The 21,065-nt window shown below is 41.7% G+C and overlaps 1 protein-coding gene across 4 annotated transcripts in view; it reads left to right on the top strand.

Annotated features, from left to right (window-relative positions):
- KCNH5 (potassium voltage-gated channel subfamily H member 5) overlaps window positions 1-21,065 on the top strand; it is a 510,054-nt gene that overhangs the window by 203,452 nt on the left and 285,537 nt on the right. For all 4 annotated transcript variants that reach the window (XM_082242615.1, XM_082242614.1, XM_082242613.1 and 1 more), the window contains one exon: window positions 5,868-6,297. In XM_082242615.1, coding sequence (XP_082098741.1) covers window positions 5,868-6,297 — 430 coding nt within the window. The remainder of the gene's footprint in view (window positions 1-5,867; window positions 6,298-21,065) is intronic.

Raw genomic sequence — 21,065 nt, 5'->3', positions numbered from 1 at the left:
TTGCAATGCGAGTGTAAGGTGCCATTGTGGCATACTCCAGGGGGTGGTCCATGACACCCTGTACCAGGGGCTGACTGGCAACTTTTGGCCCAGGGGGCAAGTACAAACCAGAGGCCAATGGTGCAGTGACTTGGCCCCCCTCCAACTCTCCCTCTTCCTGGCCTCCTCCCGACCCCCCATTTCAGGCTGAAGCTCCGCTCTAGGTACTCTCTACTGAACTAATCCAGGTTCCCCACCTGGCCAGCAGGGGGCAGTTGGGGGGAGCTGGGGCAGCTCAGTCAGAGCTGGCTGTGGGAAGAAAGTCTCAAGTGGGGCATGGAACCGGCCTCTGCTCAGACACAGTTTACACCATCCATGCTGGGGGGGCTGCGCTTTTTCCTTGTCTTCATCCCGCACTCAGTGGGGCAGAGGTGGGGACTTTTTACTTCTCTTCACCAGTAATCCTTTAGGCATGTCTGTGGCAGAAGCGGTGCAGCCTTTTTACGGGGCATCGGAGCAGCCCGGGTGGGCAGTTGCCCCCTGCCCCCTGGCCCAATCCTCCTCTGCCCTGTACTTGCAAAATATGCTAAGTTTTAAATGTCACTCAGTGTCTTCAACCTGGAAGACTGAGGACATCTAGTGGTGGAAATGAATTACTGTGGGGGTGAGTGCCAGAGAGAACATGGCGATTGCAGCCAGCGCTGCGCTTTTATTTTTAAATAGAAAAAGAGAAGATCAAAACTCATTCTAACACTCTAAGTATATGGGACTGCAGCACTAACAAATGTCTGAATAAAGGACATAAAAAAATAAATAAAACCAAATAAGTGTTCAGGTTTGCTTTTAAAGGGGACTCACTCTCTTCTTTTTGTTTTATTTAATCTTTTATTTAAAACCCTTTTGGGGCACTAGTTAATCAAAAAGTGCTCATTTAGGTGGGGTTCACATCAGTGCACTGCAGTTTGGGCACATAGTGATTGTATGTGTAGTTCATCCACAGTTTTAGGTGTATTAGTATTGACTTCTATTAGACCGTACATTTTTTGAATGTGCATCGCCGATGAAGCTTGCAGGTTATGCTGTTGGTTGCAGATACGAATAGCAACATTTATGCCCTGAAGAAGGGGGAGTCTCTGTTCCCCCGAAACGCGTTGGCTTTAACATGTTCTGCTACCAATAAAACGACGATCTTTTGATCCAAGTGGGATTCTTATTGATGATTTTGGGCGCTCCTTTAACCGACTACCACTAGAAACTTTGGAAACGATCACTAGGCCATATATTAAGGTAGCAGCCCAGACCCCTTAGCAAGGGTCCACTGCCTTTTTTCATCCAGTCGGGCCAGATTGATTGGGAGTTAATTTCCCCAAGTGGCCCTCTCTCACCTACCACCCACCCATAGACCCTCTATCGAGCAGGTCAGTCCAGCGCAGCCATCAACTTTTCAAAAAAACTGATGAAGCTTGCATGACTTTGATGTTCTTTCATGAAAATGTGCTACTAGAAGTCAAGGGGAGTGCACCTAAAACTACTGGCAAGCCGCACATACAGTCATGCTGTGCCAAAACCGCAGCGCATCGGTGTGAACCTGCTCTTACACTGTAGATTCCTAGTGCATTGCAACTCGGGGCAAATAAGAGTTACCCCTTACAGCGGGGATGTGCCTCCAATGCAAGAGTTAGTTGCTTGATATTTGCCGATCCTCCACTCCTCTCCTCAGCCATACAATTCCCCACAGTGTCTGTACCCCCATGTTGCACCACTCTAGGGTCCTGATGACATCAAGACCAGAGCAGGAGGGTTGGCTGTAAAGGACAGGAGGGTTTTGTTCCGCTTTAACAAGAAATTGTCTTTGAACCTGTTGGCAGTACCTTTTGTGGTATACATACCAACGTTTGAGAAACTTCTGTTAGGTCAAGCTATACTTCTGGTATTATTTAAATTCTTAGGCCCTGGTCACACTGGTGCACCTTTGGCGCACTAATGCCTCGTTTCCACTGAGCAGTACGGCTTGGTTCGGTTCAGTTCAGTATGGTTCAGAACGGTACAGGCTTGCTTTTCCACCACCAACTGCACCTCAGCTCAACAGTACCTCAACAGTGTAGCTCAACCCTGTTGGTACGGTACTAATGTGCTTTGTACCCCAACGAAAGGGTCCCAAAAAAGTGGTGCAGCACAGTTCGGAATTAGGGTACCATTCACAACTTTTGACAATGGAAACGGCAAAAATTGCGTACCATACCTAACCGTACCGCTCAGTGGAAACAAGGCATTAAATGCACCTTTCCGGTGCCACAGAGGCACATTAAAAATAGTTCCCTTAATATCCAATCTGTCCATGTCTCTGTGATGCATGTTTAAAAAGCCCAGCTTGCTGCATCTTTTTGCCCTGTTTAAAAATTCACTAAAAACACACTTTTCATTATAGTCAATAGAAACAGCAAAAATGCACTATGCTATTTTTTTGAGTCACATATTTATATTTTTCCTGGTGACCAGGGTTGAAGACATGTAAATCGCATGTAAAAGGCATTATATATAACCAAATTAACACAGCGCTTGCATAAAAACATAATAAATCAACTGTGAATAAAAAGTTCACAAATAAAAGTGCAAATGTTTCCCAAAAAAATATATATATATGATAAATGAGTGTCCAGAAGGTTCAATCAACAGAACATATTCCACTACAGTGTCCAAATAAGTGATCAATCAATAGTGCAAGGTGCTCCAGTGCAGACATAAAACGTTCGTGCTCCAGGTGACTGTGACCCCTCCAGGAACCCTACTCACCAGAATGAATGGACCCTAACTAGAGTCAAGAAAGTCTGTGTAAAAGTGGATGTTATTATGCACCAAATATTCTTCCTAACAATAGAAAGGCTTGATGGATATTCTTGATAAATGGTGGTCCAACCAGCCAGCAACCACCCAAATTAACCTGTCTAACAGTATGCGTTTAAAGCAGGGGTGTAGTTGCACACATTTGCCAATACATGCGTAAGCTGCAGGCCACGGCAAGGCACCCAAGACAAAAGGCATTATGCATTGTGTTAAATATCAACGTTTTAAAAAAATGCTCTAAAAACACAATATGGGTTTTTCCCAAAATATATATCACTTTTTACAATGTACCAGTGTGAACGAGCCCTTATACCTTATGATTACACTTGACTTATATGCCCTTAACTAAAGTTGTAACTACTGTTTTATTGTGTTTCAACGTGTTACAGAAAATTGTAACCTTTGGCTGTTTGTCACCAACCTCCTTTTAATAGCAGTTAAACAATTTGTGATCTTTCCAAAAGGGTTGTGTTTTTTGCTTTATTAAAACAACCTTCCTGGTGTTAACTTTTTTAGAAGCTAATTGTCACCTCTTCTCCCCGCTGCTTCAAAGAAATAAGTAATCACACGGCAGGTGATGTTTACCTTTGTTTCAAGCCAATTACTTCCCACTCATGAAATACAAATACCTGTTATATCTAAAACTATTGTTGGAGTCAAAGGCAGTTCTTTGGAGTGGAGACAAAGCTTGGCCTGAATGAACTGAGAAAGAGCTTATTCTGGAGTTTTGTGGCTTTCTGTGCTTGCATGGCCATTCTGCCCTTAGTCAGGCCCAGGGAGTATTAGGGTTTTGAAGGAAAATAGGTTGTGCACTTTGTAGGTGCAGTTTCACTCATTTTCTCCAGAGCTTAGTGAATACGGTGAAGCTCTGCTGATTTCCATCATCCAATTATATGCAAGCATTTAAATGCCTTTTTTTTTTTTTTTCATGCACCTAATTGGGTATTCTTTAGAAAATGAAGCTTCACTACATTTAGCTGTGAGGAAAATGAGTGCAACCACCTTTAGGGTCCTTTCACACAGGCTTTCTGCCCGGCGGTCCAGGTCTCCTGCTGAGCAGGCAGATGACAGGTCCATCTCCCCTCACTGTGCAGAGACAAACCTATCAGATCCCTGTTCTCCTCTATGAGAGATTGGATGAAAATGGACCGCCTGTCTGTTTTCATCCAATCTGATCCTCCAGACGGATGGAAAATAGGGATTCCATCCGTCTGGATTTCACGGACCACATCGTATCGGAGAGCAATGGGTGTCAGCGGACATGTCACAGTTGACATCCGCTGCTCCATAGAGGTACATGGAGCATCCGATCAGGTCCGCCTTAAAAACTGGCAGGCGGACGCGATCGGAAAGCCCGTGTGAAAGGGGCCTAAGTTAATTAACCAAATTGTCTCAAGTGATGCCCATTGGGGGTGGGGGGACAAAAAGTAACTTTTCGTCTTGTAGCTCTTTGGCTGGAATCTGGGTTGCAGGATTACTTTGAGGGAGGAGAGCATGGGCTTAGTGGCATTGGATGGGGTTTACTTGCAGGATGCTTGACTCACCCCCACAGTCAACATTTTAAACCATAGATGTTTTAGGGAATTTTGGAAGGGTAACATTAAAGTGCATGCCTGGAACAAACATTTATTCAGTACATGCATTCCCCATGCTTCATCCCTTTTAAACCACTGCAAGAACAGAAAACGACCTAATCCTAATTAATCCTGCTTGTAATTTATTGTGCTTGTAACTTCCTGTTTGAACCCAGTGCTTCTGCTGTAGTGATATTTCAAGCAGCCCTCCTCATTTCTCCCCTACTGGACTACAGGACTCATCCCTCTTATGTTACAGAGATGAGAAAAGGAGGTATTCTGTAGACCAGAAGGAGAAAGCCCCATGTACCTTAGGTTATAGACTACTTTGCGACACTTCTATAGAAAAAGCTTAATTGATACTGTCTAACATGTTATACTTACCTGCGCTGTGCAGTGGTTTTGCACAGAGCAGCCCAGATCCTCCTCTTCTCGGGTCCCTCTTCAGCACTTATGGCCCCTCCCTCCTTTTGAGTGCCCCCACAGCAAGCAGCTTGCTATGGGGGCACCCAAGCCGAGCCGCAGCTCTTTGTAACCATTCAGACATGGAGCTGTGGCCCGGCCCTGCCCCCTCTCGCTCCTCATTGGCTCTCTGAATTTGATTGACAGCAGCGGGGGCCAATGGCGCTTCGCTGCTGTTTTGGCCAATGAGGAGAAACCCAGACAGCCGAGTCTCTTGTGCAACACCACTGGATCTGAGGGAGCTCAGGTAAGTTTTGGGGAGCTGAGGGGGGCTGCTACACACAGAAGGCTTTTCATCTTAATGTATAGAATGCAATAAAGCGGAGTTCCAGCTGGGGAAAAAAATTAAGTCAGCAGCTACAAATACTGTAGCTGCTGACTTTAAATATATGGACACATCCCTGTCTAGGGAGCCCAGGATGTCGGCATCCCAGCCAATTTTTAGATCGGCTGCCGGGTGCTGCCACCGCCATTCATTGTAAGGGAAACCAGCAGTTAGGCCTTTCGGCTTCACAGCCAGTTCCCTGCTACGCATGCCTGAAGCATGCTGCGCTTTCTAATTAGGCGGCGGGGGAAGGAGGAGGGGGACCGAACTTCTGAGGGACGGTGGTGCGGCACTGTCTCCCCAAAGTAGGGGAAGGGTACCTTTCAAAAACAGGTACCCATTCCCCCCTCCTCCTCCCTGAAAGGAGCAAATCTGGCACCAGAGGGGGCGGGAGTTAGCAGATCAGCAAAAGTTCCACTTTTGGGTGGAACTCCGCTTTAAGATAAAAAAAACGTTCTGCCTTTACAACCACTTTAGTTCTGAAGTTTTGGTGTGGGAGTTGATTGTCATAGTATTGCTAATTTGGAACTAGATTTTAACATTAAAGTAGAACTAGATTGTAAGTAAATGTGTAAAAAAATGGTTTTTATTTTGGGAACTGTCAAAGAATAAAAATGTCTTAACTCTAACATAAAAACACAGTTCACAAATTCTTCCATTTACAATGTATTCTGTTTTCTTAGGGTATCAGCAGCCTTTTCAGCTCCCTGAAGGTAGTACGGCTCCTGCGGTTGGGCCGCGTTGCCAGAAAGTTGGACCATTACCTAGAATATGGTGCTGCAGTGCTGGTTCTCCTGGTCTGCGTGTTTGGTCTTGTTGCTCACTGGTTAGCTTGCATCTGGTACAGCATTGGAGACTATGAGGTCATTGATGAAGCAACCAACACAATCAAGAACGCAAGCTGGCTTTACCAGTTAGGAGTAAGCATTGGTAATCCGTATCGCTATAATGCCAGTGGCTCAGGGCAGTGGGAAGGTGGACCTAGCAAGGATTCTTTGTACATATCCTCTCTATACTTTACCATGACAAGCCTTACAACTATTGGATTTGGAAACATTGCTCCAACAACCGATGGAGAGAAGATTTTTTCAGTTGCGATGATGATGGTTGGCTGTAAGTAAGCTTACATTTTCTTATACTCAAGTATATATATGATAAGAGGTATGGTTGCTGTTTTACACCTAGACCAGAGATGGTAACATTAGCAATAATCTAACAAGTGCAAAAAAATTCTAGCTTCCCATACAACCAGCCAAAATTTATTGTTGACAAAGATAATTTTTTCTATCCCAAAATGTAAACAACGGATATGTCTAGATGCCCTTTTTTTTTGTTTGTCCCTCTCTAGTCTGATTATATTTGGTGCTTAAAGTAGTACTGTTGCGCTTCTTTTACACAACATAGTTGTATTTTATGGCAGACTCAACTCAATGTTTCCCTTCCTATGTGCTAACATGTCAGAGTTATCCCTCATTAAACAATAAGATATGAGACAGGACTCAAATATGTGTGGCACCACATCCCAATATGTACATAGCCAAAAAAGAAAGGAGGACTTTATAGGTAGCCACTAGAAATCCAATAAAGAAACTCGAGTACTCAATTTATAAATTGTATACGTTTAATATGACAACATTGAAAGATATATAAAACCAAGTCATGGACAGACATGTGTGGAAAATACAAAACAATATCTTCTCATTGTATAGCAATGTTGAGTGGACGCATCCTGGATCCCCCAAACAGAGGGGTATTACAAGGGATCAGCACAAGTGGGCACCATCTCTCCACACCCCAACAGAGAGAAGCTGTTTTCAATGGATTACTACTAAACTACCATTTAGCTTATACTGGGTTGGAATTTGTCTATCCTAGGTTGGCCACTTTTGGAAAGTGTTATTGGCCCTGAAACTACACTCCTAAAGCTCTGACCATAGAGAGGGATTTCTTTTTGACGTGTGTTCCCCCCCCCCCCCCCCCTCCAGCTGGAGCTTGTGTATCTGGGATTCCCCTGTGTGCCACCACACGGTTTTGGGTGCTTCATGTCTCTTCTTTCTCCCTCTGGGATTCGGCAATATTAGGGTCTGCTGATGAAGCTATAAGCGAAATGCGTAGCGATCCTTTAACAACAGCAATTTGAGATACCCGTGAGACCTGGATACCTTCTAGATCATCACAGATTCTGCGTTTTCTAAACATCAAATGGGTATTCCTATAGGTCTCCCAGCTATATACGTAACCTGAGCAGGGACATTTTGCTATACAATGATGAGATATTATTTTTTATTTTACACACATGTCTGTTCATGACTTGGTTTTATATATCTTTTAATGCTGTCATAATAAACTTTTAATATTGCAGAATCCCAGATGGAGAAAGAAGAGAAATGAAGCACCCGAAAGCATGTGGCACACAGGGGAACCCCAGACACACAAGCTCCAGCTGGGGGGGGGGGGGGGGTCATACACGTCAAAAAGAAATCTCTCTCTATGGTCAGAGCCTTTAGGAGTGTTGTTTCAGGGCCAATAACACTTTCCAAAAGTGGCCAACCTAGGATAGACAAATTACAACCCAGTATAAGGTAAATGGTAGTGTAGTCATCCCTTGAAAACAGCTTCTCTCTGTTGGGGTGTGGAGAGATGGCTTCCACTTGTGCTGATCCCTTGTTAAACTCCCCTCTACTTGGGGGATCCAGGATGCGCCCACTCAACATGCTATACGATGAGGAGATATTGTTTTGTATTTTCAACACGTCTGTCTGTTCATGACTTGGTTTTATATATATTTCAGTGTTATCATAAAAAACATATACATTTTATAAATTGAGTACTCGAGTTCCTTTATGGGATTACTAGTGGCTACCTATAAAGTCCTACTTTTCTTTTTTCCTTTTTTTTGGCTATCCCTCATTATACCTCATCACTCTGTTTGCACCTGCCAATCATCTCTGTTGCTTCACCTGGGTGCTTGTCTCTCCTCTTCAGCCATTGGTTGATCAGTTATGCTGTAACACTTATGCATGTCAACAAGAATTACATCACCTTGGCTCCCGTTTCCATTATGACAAGAATGGAGTGTACACTGCATTGTACATACGCTGCGCTATTAAAAAAAAAAAAAAGGAAAAAAAAAATCTAAATTGCTAGGGTTATGTGCAAACAGTTTTTTTTAGAAAAAGAGATAGAAGTGGAGGAAAAAAGGAAGCTGGCGGAAAGGTAAACTATGAAAGTTATTACTTTGCATGGATGTTTTGCATAATATATTTTTCGGTAAAGCTATAATGATATTTGTCATCGTACTGCTTTTCTCTTTTTATTTAGATAGAATTTAGTGTGACTGCTGAACTGTTTTTGATCATTGACCTTGCTAGATTTCCTATAATGGAACAAAAAGACTGGTGACCCATTAAATGGAATGTGGTCTGGTACGCATTTTGCAGTTTTTGGCAGCTGAATTGTTTCACGGTATTATTTTGTAAACACATTTTAAGGATAGCATTTTAGAGAGCGGTGGTGCCTTCTCATTGAACAGAGTGCATTCCCTACCCATATACAACCCCAAAATAACACATTTTGATATTGTTTATAGGGATGTATAATTTTCTGTGCAACGATCTTTCACACTTTTCTTAAAAGACAAAATAACATTCAATCCCAATCTCTTTCTCCCTCCCCCGTCTCTCTCCCTTCACAAAAAGGGTGTTGCAGAACTAGGAAGAGTGCAAAGAGGGGCAACTACATTTCTGAATTACGTAAAGACCTCAGCTAAGAGGATTAAGTGCCGGTTCACATCTGCGCGATGCGGGAACGCTGCGAATATGCAGCGTGATCCCGCATCGCATCCGCACCTCTGGCAGTTCACATTGCCATATGCGATACGCAGGGGGTGTCAATTAAAAGTTAACGACACCCCCAGTTGCGATCGCATATCACAGTGCGATCTGCAAGTTCGCACAGAATCAGATCGCACTAGTGTGAACCACTATGCGATCCGATTCTGCTGCGGATGGAAAAAAGCCTCATGTGCGAGTTTATTGCGGATGCGGTGCAAATTCAGCCATACAAAGTGTATGGCTGAAATTCGCACCGCACATGAGATCGCATGTAATTTAGGAGCAGTGCGCTCCGAATTACATGCGATCTCCGCAATCGGACAAATGTGAACTGGGGCTAAGTGCCCATTATGGCTTCTGGTGATACCTATTACATGCGTCTCAAAAGCAAAGGGTTTGATGGGACTTTAAAAGGGTATAATGAATGAATACAAATTCTGTATAAAAAAACACAACATTTTTATTAAAAAACACAAATATATGTAAAACATTATTAAAAACATATCAATAGGTCAGCCATCCAAGGTGGTTACTTTCCTGGCATTAGAATCTGTTTACTTGGGCCACGCGTTTCGTAGGCAGACCCACTTTATCAGGGCCTTGGATTTTATTAAAACATGCTGTAACAATATACATAGATACATAAAAATCAACAAATATGAAATCACATATCATATCTTTTCCATTAAACACAGAAAACAACATGTAAATATATCCACCATGAACTGTCAAGGATAGTGAATGAAGTCCATATCCTTTAATTAGATATTAATATTTATCCAATACATTAACTATTGAATAGACACTTGGACATATTTCATATCACCAACAAGGTGGAGATGTATAAACATGCATTTCGCTCCCTGTGGGCTCCAAGCTTGAAGCATCGGCGTACTGTGAATTATTACATTACTTTGTAGTCCATAGAGAGTGCACTTCCTGGGGTGCAGGGCTGTGGATAAGGGGGGTACCAGTAATCCCCCTGTGTGGGGCTCAGGCCAGCAAGGGGGCCCAGGCAGCAGGGTGAATCATATGTGGGCAGCTGAAAGATGGCTTCTTCTCCTCTCCCTCCCACTGACTTTCAGCTGCTGCAGAGAGATACAGGGGATTGGTTTCAGTGATTGCCTCCCTGCCATACCGATCACCCTCACTCTGCACCACACCTTTCCCCCTGCTACCCAGGCCCCCCCTGTGTGCCCTCCATCCTTGCAGGGTGGCTGGTTTCCATGTTCTCCTTAGGGCCAGCAGCTGCAAGCACACAATAGGATCCTTTAGGATGCACAGTGGGAAAAGGGTCAGATAAATATGTTATATTTACCAGCCCCTTCATTTCTTGAATGAACACAATGAGTGATCAGTATCGATCACTCACTGTATTCATTCATAACTGAAGCATAGAAAATCATGTTTATTTGGAGGGGTGCCTTGTCAGGTTGGCTGTATGGGGGCCCATAGTTTCTAACAGCAGCCCTGCTGGGGTGACAATGCTACTCCTGCTTAAGGAGCATTGGCGCCCTAGGTTTGGAAGTTTCGAAAAAAAGTATCCTTGTGTTAAAAAAAAAAAAAAAAGAAGATAGAATGATATCAATTAGTGGAAGGGTAAGCTACTTTTTTTTTTTTTTATTAATTTTGACTTGACCTCTATTAAGTCAGGATACTAAAAATAACACTCACAAAGGAAATGTAGGCTCAAATGAACAGCCTCTCCTTTATCAGTGGCGGCTGGTGTACTAATCTACATGCGGGGCGCCGGACGCATGGAGTTCAATGGGGCTTTTTTTTTTTTAACCATGTGATTAGAGCCAATGGCTCTCACAGGCTAAAAAAAGGGTGGGCTCGGTGCGGAGAGCACTGCACCCTGAGCCCACCCAGTCATGTGACAATAGCGAATAAATATTCGCTATTGTCACACTGATCCGCCTCCTGGCCAATCAGTAGTAGTAAAAAGTAGAAGCCATGCCATTGGGAGACGCTTCTACTGAGGGGGAAGAAGCCGAAGCTGAAGCTGGCGCCACCGCAGGGTGAGTGAGCCGTGGGGGGGTCTGGGGTCCTGGGGGGGTCCAGGGTCCTGAGAAAGTCCGGGGTCCTGGGGGGTTCTTGCGGCCTGCGGTAACACACTGTATTTGATTCTCCACTCTTCTTTCTCTTGGACTCTTTCCCACTGAACACACACAGTTGCCCATCTATTGCCTCACTGCTCTCCTACTCCAGCATGTGTGGCTGGAATTGCTGAGGGCATTAGAAAGAGCACATCTGACACTCACAGCCACGTTCTCCCTCCCAGCCTATGGTGGCAGGAGAGGGATTTAACTCTTGGCAAGCTGCAGCTGTTGTGCTCTGGGAGCCACATTCACACACTTTATATTTTTTATTTTTTAAATTCAATCTTCTTTATAAAGAGCATATGTATCCCCACTTAAGATCATAAAGATGCAGTTTTTAAATGTTCTCTTATGTACTTCTAGGACAACTTAGTATGCATTGCGGTGGTCCTGGGGGGGGTTATGGTGTGCGGCCTGGTGGGGGCCGCGGGGTGGGGGGGGGTGTATGGTGCAGTCCATCTGCCGCCCCCCCTGGCCCATGGAGCATCAGCCACCACTGTCCTTTATTAGTTAGTTACAATGTGGGATGGGTGTTTTACTAGGCTCCTTTGCTTAGCTGTAGTATTCTCCTCAGGGGTTTCTGGACAAGAAGACTGGCCGAACAGAATATTACTTATTTGTTTGCTTGGCTGTAAACTGTAAGCTAAATTGTGACATTTGTTTTTGTAATATTTTATATGATACATTATAATTCCCATGTATCTTTTTTTTGTTTATTCACTTTGATGTTTACTGAGTTCATAAAGTTTTTAGTTTTCCTAATTGACCTAGTGATAAATTATTTCACTAATGTGAAGCATCCTGATTCTTGCAGCTATTATGACAAATTATTTAATCACATAAAATGTTCTGCTAATGTTTTATTAATGTTTGAAGCCACAATAAAGAAAAAAAATTCCCAGTCATATTCCAGCATGATTTGTATTGCGTGCATTTAACGTACACTTTGAAATGATTTATTATTATGTGTAATCGATGTTGATTGCCTTGATTGAAGCAGACAAGACTGAAAATGTAATCTCAATTTAGAAATCCAACAAGAGTATTCTATAGAGCTGAAGCACGATGAAGTCATTTGCCTTGGAGTGGGAGTCTAACAGAACAAATTTGACAGAATCCTACAACACTGAGTGTATATAAAGTATATATTGCCATGTTGTGGGGGTTTCTCTTAAGTGCTTTCCATCAAGTTCAGATCAGCCAGGGAAGTACATTTTCAGGGCTTTTGGCCCAAATATATTTAAATGAAAATTTCATAAATATATCACAGATCTTTCAGTTTCCTGGCTATCCAGACTTTGTAGCCCCTGAGCCTGTCCCTGCACAGACTCACCACTTTGTCCCAATTAGCTTTGTGGCCAACTAAATGCCCACACCAGCTCCTCTGGCGATGGTCTGGTAAGATTTGGCCACCTCTCCTTCAGGGCAGGGTAAACACTCTCCTAGTGTCTTTCTCCACACACATATGCTGCTCCTACAGCAACTCCAAGGTAAAGGAGGCCTGAATCATAGACAGACCCTTGATTAAAAAGGCTGTGCACACCTGTAGCATCAGGCTCTTGGTCCCTAGCAAGACAGTCTTAGCAATACTCCCAAGACTCTTCAAAGCCCCTGGACTCCAGAACCCAATCCCAGGGTTTCCAATCCTGGAGAAAACTGTAAACCCAGTTTTCTCCACTCAGAATAACTATCCTGGAACCCCTCAACCTGTATTATTTTGAACCCTGTGCGGCATAAGGCCTGTCTGACATCGTGACCAGGTGCAGTACTGTCACTGTATATATATATATATATATATATATATATATATATATATATATATATATGCTATATTACCAAAAGTTATGGGACGCCTGCCTTTACATGCACATGAACTTTAATAAACTCAAGGCAATATGGAACGGCACTACAACAGTTTAAAAAGCAATAAAAGAATATATATATATATATATATATATATATATATATGACAGTATATAAAAAATATGATAAATATAAAATGCACTAGTGCTTCAACAAATATACGTTCATGTGAAAATAATCATGATTTACCATAAAACAATAATAAAGTGAATGTCCAAAAACAGTGCATAAGAAATAATGCAAACCATTCAACAAGTGAAAATATTGAATCACAGTCCCAAATAAATATGGTACTGAAAACAGACTGTAAACAAATGTCCAAAATGTAAAGTGATGAAAAAAGTCTGTTAACCCGTGAATGCAGTGATCCAAAAATTATAGTGACAACGGTGCAGTCTCCCAACAACCGGTATCCAACATTAAGTGCAGTGGCCGCTCACCTTAAAACAAAATATCATTGCATATTCACAAGAACCAATGGTAGGTTAAGGGGATTCTCTCTATTGTAGGCAATTCTCTGCTCATATGAAATAAAAATAAAGTCTCCATATTGTAGTATGTAAAAAAATGACTTTAATGGAGAAAATAGTAACTTACAGTAATGTAGACAATAGCAGGTATATCAAACAGGGAGGAGCCGGGTGACGTCACTTCCGGAATTTCCTCGTTTTTTACGATCCTGGGACCCCTCGGTCCGGTTGTTTGATATACCTGCTATTCACTTTATTCTTGTTTAATTGTTATATCATGATTATTTGCACATGCACGTATATTTGTTGAAGCACTAGTGCACTTTATATTTATCATATTTTTTATAAACTGTCATATATATGTTATTTTATTGCTTTTTACACTGTTGTAGCACCATTCCATATTGCCTTGAGATTATTCATATTGTTCGTGGTGACACTACAGGGATTGGCTGGTATATTTCAGATATAGTGCTTATTATTTACTTTTCTATTTTCATTTTATGCCTTACCTGTATTTTTTTGGTAGTGAATGGTTTATTAGCTTTATATATTTATGAACTTTAATGGCATTCCAACCCGTAGGGTTCAATATTGAGTTGGCCCACCCTTTGCAGCTATAACAGCTTCAACTCTTCTGGGAAGGCTGTCCACAAGGTTTAGGAGTGTGTCTATGGGAATGTTTGACTATTCTTCCAGAAGTGCATTTGTGAGGTCAGGCACTGATTTGGATGAGAAGGCGTGGCTCACAGTCTGTGCTCCAATTCATCCCAAAGGTGTTCTATCTGGTTAAGGTCAGGACTCTGTGCAGGCCAATCAAGTTCCTCCACGCGAAACTCGCTCACCCGGGTCTTTATGGACCTTGCTTTGTTCAGTGGTGTGCTGTCATGTTGGAACAGAAAGGGCCAACCCCAAACTGTTCCCCCATCCTCAGTGAATTATGTGTTTCTCTTTGTTTGTTCGTCCAGAAGAAGAGCACTTTTTAGGAATATTTTCTCTTTGGATTTTTGTTACTATGGACTTTTATTTCACTGGGACTTTTTTATCAGTTTCTTGTGGCTGATTGTGCACAAGAGTCCATATAAATTATACACTGTTTTTTTTTTTTTTAAATAGACTTTATTGGAGGAAAACAATACAAAGTCGTAGAAAACAAACTGTGCAAACAATGGAATGTTAGATAAACTCGTTTGTCAGTAGGTACAAATCCTCAAATTTCAAGAGGGGGTAGAACGTGAACAATACCAGAAGGTAATGGGATAGTTGGATGGATTATACACAGTTTTATATTAATACCTATTCGGTATTATAATTATTTTGTATTTGATATACCCATGCCATGAATTGGTGATGTTTATGCACTGACTGAAGTCGTGATTGATTTTTTTTTTACTGAAGATTGTCATTTAAAAGGACAGCGCAGGTTTATTTGGTTTTCATTTTGGTTATTATAAATGTAACTTTGATTACAGTACTTCCTGACAATGCCTTAATTTGCTGTATTTCTGAAAGGAGGGAACCATCTTTGTTCAGACATCATCCAGGGTCAGCATCTAGTTCCCGGGCTAAGATGCTGGCTCAGCAATAATAAAATCATGTAAACTCTGGTACTTCTTGTCATTTCACAAATGTCTGACATAGATAAGCACCTTCAGAAGTATCTCACTCCTACAATGTTGCTGTCTGATCACTGGGGGAAAAGTGACTGAAAACAACTTTTCTCTTGTTGTACCAGAATGGTGACATCATCTCAGGCCAGGATAGGTCATTTGACAACTAGGGATGATCGAACGGTTCGGGTCGACCATCGGTTCGGCCCGAACATTGGGTGTTCGAGGTTCGGCCGAATTTAGAACTTTTTGCCCAAAAAGTTTGGAATTCGGCAACCAGAACCGCCCAAAATGCAATGCTTCAGGAAATGGGCTTTAAAAGCCCGTGATTGGACCAGAACCATTAGCAAAAGCCAATTGAGGGGGCAGAAGAATGCTAGGAATGTGATTGGAGTGACTAGGGGGTCCCTAGACCAATCATTAGTGAATACGCCCCCCAGTATATAAGATCGCCCCCGCCATATTCCCAGCATTGTTATACTGGACATGGAAGAGAGTGGAAGCAGTTCTGTTAATTTTACTTTAAAAGTGTCATTTAGCTATTTTTAGTGTGAGGAAAGGGATATCTAGTGTAGTTAGAGTGCTCCTTTACACTTAAGTTAGCTTCAAAAATTTAGTTTCTGTAGGGGAAAGTGTTAAGTGTCAGGGGACCGTAATGTAGTGTAGGGTTAACTGGCAGTGACTGCTATGGCAGGATGACAAAACCCTTCCATAGCAGGGTGACCGCTATAGAGAAATGATCATTTCTCTGAGTTGCTTCGGGACAGGATTATGGCTTCTCACCAGCAAGCATTTTTTATGCTGCAGGGGCTGCCACTGCCAGTGCTTTTTTGAGGACATGTTTGATGTCAGACATGACATCTGAACATGTGTATAGGGGGTATATATAGACATATATGTCTGAATATATACCCCTAGACATATATAGGTGTGATAGTAGCAGAAATAAATGCTTGCGCTAATGAAATCATTTACAGTAATATATTTCTGCTACTATCACACCTATATATGTCTAGGGGTATATATTCAGACATATATGCCTATATATACCCCCTATACACATGTTCAGATGTTTTGCCTGCCTCAAAAGAACCCCAAAAAATGCCAAAAAAACACTAGCGTCAAAAAAAAAATGCCCAGGTGTGTTTTTGCTGGCATTTTTTGGGGGGTTTTGGAGGCAGGCAAAACATCTGAACTTGTGCACAGTACCACTATACACAAGTTCAGATGTTTTTTCTGACTGCAAAGAACCCAAAAAAATGCCTGCTTTGAAACCGGCAAGGTGTTACAGCAGCGAAGCCATGTTCCTGTGCTCAAAGTTTTCTAATACAAACAATCCTTTTTTTTTTTTCTGGTTCTGGACATGCTACAGAGCTGAAATTTCACAGGTACACCTTTTAGACCCCCCAGACACAAAATCACACAAAAAAGTTCTTAAAAATTGTAATTTTTGATAAAAAAAAGCCAATTATTGAAAAATTAAAAAAAAAAATTTAAAAAAAAAGAGATTTTTACTTTGGATTTAGTATCTGGGGGGTCTAAAAAGTGTACATGTGAAGTTTCAGCTCTGTAGCATGTCCAGAACCCCCCAAAAATTAGCATTTTCTTATAATTTTTATTAGAACAGGAATACGGCTTCTCTACGGCGCTTTTTCTTGCATTTATCGGGCATTTTTGCAGGCAGGCATGACTTTTTTTGGATTTAGTGTTTGGGGGGTCTAAAAAGTGTACCTGTGAAGTTTCAGCTCTGTAGCATGTCCAGAACCAGAAAAAAAAAGATCGTTTGTATTAGAAAACTTTAAGCACAGGAATATGGCTTCTCTGCTGTAACACCTTGCCGGTTTAATAGAAGGCATTTTTTTGGGTTCTTTGCAGTCAGGAAAAACATCTGACACTAATTTTTGGGGGGTTCTGGACATGCTACAGAGCTGAAACTTCACATGTACACTTTTTAGACCCCCCAGATACTAAATCCAAAGTAAAAATCAAAAAATCTCTTTTTTTTTTTTTTAATTTTTCAATAATTGGCTTTTTATCAAAAATGACAATTTTTAAGAACTTTTTTTTTGTGTGATTTTGTGTCTGGGGGGTCTAAAATGTGTACCTGTGAAGTTTCAGCTCTGTAGCATGTCCAGAACCAGAAAAAAAGATCATATAGGTGTTAAAGTTAAAGGAGGCTCCCGAACCACATCCCTGTTCTACTGAAAAATTATCTTTTTTTTTTCATGGTTCTGGACATGCTACAGAGCTGAAACTTCACATGCACACCTTTTAGACCCCCCCAGATACTAAATCCAAAGTAAAATCAAATCTCTTTTTTTTTCTTTTTTTTTAATTTTTCAATAATTGGCTTTTTTATCAAAAATGACAATTTTTAAGAACTTTTTTTTGTGTGATTAATAGTTAATGGGGCATGACCCAGAACCCTAGGCACTTTTTAGGGGCATTTATTGGGTTTTGGGGCTTCAAAATGGTGTTTTTTGATTACCGAAGTTCGGGTCCCATTGATTTCAATGGGGTTCTGAAATCCGGGCCGAACTTTCGGCAAGTTCGGATGTTCTGGCCGAACCGAACTTTTCAAAAGTTCGATCATCCTTATTGACAACTCAAGGGTGTTTTTGTAATGATATAAGGTACAGCTTTTTCTTTTTTTTTATTATACTATTGCGGTAAATTGTATCACAGCAGTCATTTATTCATTAAGGCTTGTAAAATTACTGAAAGGTCTGTTTTATTTGTTGGATACAGAAAACGTAAGTCCTATTTATATTATGTGTAATAATAAAATAGACATATGTCTGACAGTCATTAATTCAGCACCATTCAAGACTTTGCAACAGAGTAGAGTCACAATATGAAGCAGTTATGTGTGCTGTCCATGGTGCTGAAATTGGACATTTTTGGGTTTATTTAGAGCAGCTTGACTCTAGCTATTTATCTTGGAGAAACTTTTGAAAAAAAAATGGTAAAGTTTCAGGGAACCCCTGATAACCAATATATATATATATATATATATATATATATATATATATACAGTTGTGCTCATAAGTTTACATACCCTGGCAGATTTTATGATTTCTTGGCCATTTTTCCGAGAATATGAATGATAACACAAACACTTTTCTTTCATTCATGGTTAGCGTTTGGCTGAAGCCATTTATTATCAATAAACTGTGTTCACTCTTTTTAAATCATGACATCAGAAACTACCCAAATGACCGGGATCAAAAGTTTACATAATCTGGAGTGGAAAATGAGGGGTTCTGTTGAAACCAAACCACGGTCCGGTAGACCAACTAAAATTTCAGCCACAACTGCCAGGAAAATTGTTCGCGATGCAAAGAAAAACCCACAAATAACTTCAGGTGAAATACAGGACTCTCTGAAAACATGCACAGAGGAAGCACTTGAAGAAAGATGGGCTGCATGGTCGAGTCGCCAGATAAAGCCATTATTATGCAAATGCCACAAAGTATCCCGCTTACAATACGCCAAACAGCACAGAGACAAGCCTCAAACCTTCTGGCACAAAGTCGTTTGGAGTGATGAGACCAAAATTGAGCTTTTTGGCCACAACCATAAACGCTACATTTGGAGAGGAGTCAACAAGGCCTATGATGAAAGGTACACCATTCCTACTGTGAAACACAGAGGTGGATTGCTAATGTTTTGGGGATCTGTGAGCTACAAAGGCACAGGAAATTTGGTCAGAATTAATGGCAAGTTGAATGCGGTATGTTATCAAAAAATACTGGAGGAAAATTTGCATTCATTAGCCCAGAAGCTGCGCATGGGACGTACTTGGACATTCCAACATGACAATGATCCAAAACACAAGGACAATTCGACCTGTCATTGGCTACAGCAGAATAAAGTGAAGGTTCTGGAGTGGCCATCTCAGTCTCCTAACCTCAATATCATTGAGCCACTCTGTAAACTTATGAGCACAACTGTATATATATATATATATATATATATATATATATATATATATATATATACATATTCTATATCTGTAATAAAGCATTGAGTAAGATGCCCAACCAGAAGTAAGATGCTAAAAGTTTTAAATGATTGAATCTAGATTGACACTCAGAGCCAATTATTTTACGAGATTCCCTTGCTCTATACATCAATACAATTTATAAAGACGAAAGTGGTTCTAAAGGCAGGGCATTTTTTACCTTAAAGTGATTGTAAAGGTTAATTTTTAACAAATATGCTATACTTACCTGCTCTGAGCAAGGGTTTTGCACAGAGCAGCCATGATCCTCCTTTTCTGGGGTGCCGCGGCGGTGCTCCTGGCTCCTCCTCTTCAACGGGTGCCCCCATGGAGAGCCACTTTCCATGGGGGCACCCGTGCAGGCGCGCTCACAAGTCTCGCTGGTGCATGAAATGACACAGAAAGCAGGACTTGGCCCCGCCCCCTACTCCCTGCTCTTAATGGCTCCTGCTGCTATCAATCTATTTAATGAGGACCCAAGACAATGGCTGGAGCCGCTGGGCTCATACTCGTAGCTGGAATGGTGGGGTTCAGGTAAGAAAAATGGGGGGGGGGTTTGGGGGCAGCTGAAGCAAAGAAAGTTTTTCACCTTAATGCATAGAATGCACGCTTGTGAATGGACCCTAAGCATCCCCTCTTACATCAGACTGCCAGATAAAATATTGCCGCAGCCCGTATCTTGGCGACCCCTGAACTAAATGATGTAGTTAAGAGGCTTGTTCACTATCAGATACTGCCTTTGCATCAGTAATACAGTATACATACAAAATATGTAATACCAAATTATTTGTTTCTAACCCCCCCCCCCCCCCCTTTTTGTCTCCCTGAGCTCTGAATGCTCAAGGTCAGTTTGGTTGCTTTTATGTTTTTTTCCAATTAACCATTGACATGTTGTCCACATGTGATTTTTTTTTCTTTTAACCAGGCTATCACTTTTTCCTCCTTTTACATTACTTTTGTTGCATAGTAGAGTTTGTATGTTATTGTTGCTGAGCATGTACACAATTTACAGTTACCAAGGAAAAGTATTATCAAAGCTAGACTTGAACATCTTAAAATAAATTGAATAGGGGTAAAAAGTTAGTACTTCTACTTTTAGCTGAGCATACACTGAAATTGCATATATTTGTGTAGATGAATGTGGTCAGGGTTGGAATTTAGTAATTTAGCAACTTTGGTGCACTGGTAAATTGAGCATACATACATTTCCCACTAAACGAATCCCCAAGTAAACAAAAATGTGCTAGAAATGCTAAAAAAAAAAAAAAAAAACCCAGAAAAGCAGCCCCCCCCCCACAGTAAATTATAAATTGTACAGTGCTACTAAATTAAAATTTTAAACATACCGATGTGCAGTGGCGGCTGGTGCTCAAAATTTTTTGGGTGGGCGCAAACAGAAAAATGTAATAGGCATTGCTTTGCGGCAAAAAACGCTGTAAAAAATTGCGTGACTTTGAGGTCAGAAAAGTGTGAAAGGGGCTTTCAGTAATTAAGGTATAGTGTGCCCCCTTTCAATGCAGAGACACCAGCATGCCCCCTTTCAATGCGCAGTGACCAGCGTGCCCCCTTTCAATGCACAGTGACCAGCGTGCTCCCTTTCAATGCACAGTGACCAGTGTGCCCCTTTCAATGCACAGTGACCAGTGTGCCCCTTTCAATGCACAGTGACCAGCGTGCCCCCTTTCAATGCACAGTGACCAGCGTTCCCCCTTTCAATGCACAGTGACCAGTGTGCCCCCTTCAAAACAGTGACCAGCGTGCCCCCTTCAATGCAGTGACCAGCGTGCCCCCTTTCAATGCAGTGACCAGCGTGCCCCCTTCAATGCAGAGACCAGCGTGCCCCCTTCAATGCAGTGACCAGCATACATGCCCCCTTCAATGCAGAGACCAGCGTACATGCCCCTTTCAATGTAGTGACCAGCGTACATGCCCCCTTTAATGTAGTGACCAGCATACATGCCCCCTTCAATTCAGTGACCAGCGTACATGCCCCCTTCAAT

The sequence above is a fragment of the Pelophylax lessonae genome, assembly GCF_965119305.1.
Source record: "Pelophylax lessonae genome assembly, chromosome: 13".
In the NCBI taxonomy this organism is placed as follows: domain Eukaryota; kingdom Metazoa; phylum Chordata; class Amphibia; order Anura; family Ranidae; genus Pelophylax; species Pelophylax lessonae.
This window is presented reverse-complemented; position numbering and strand designations above follow the sequence as displayed.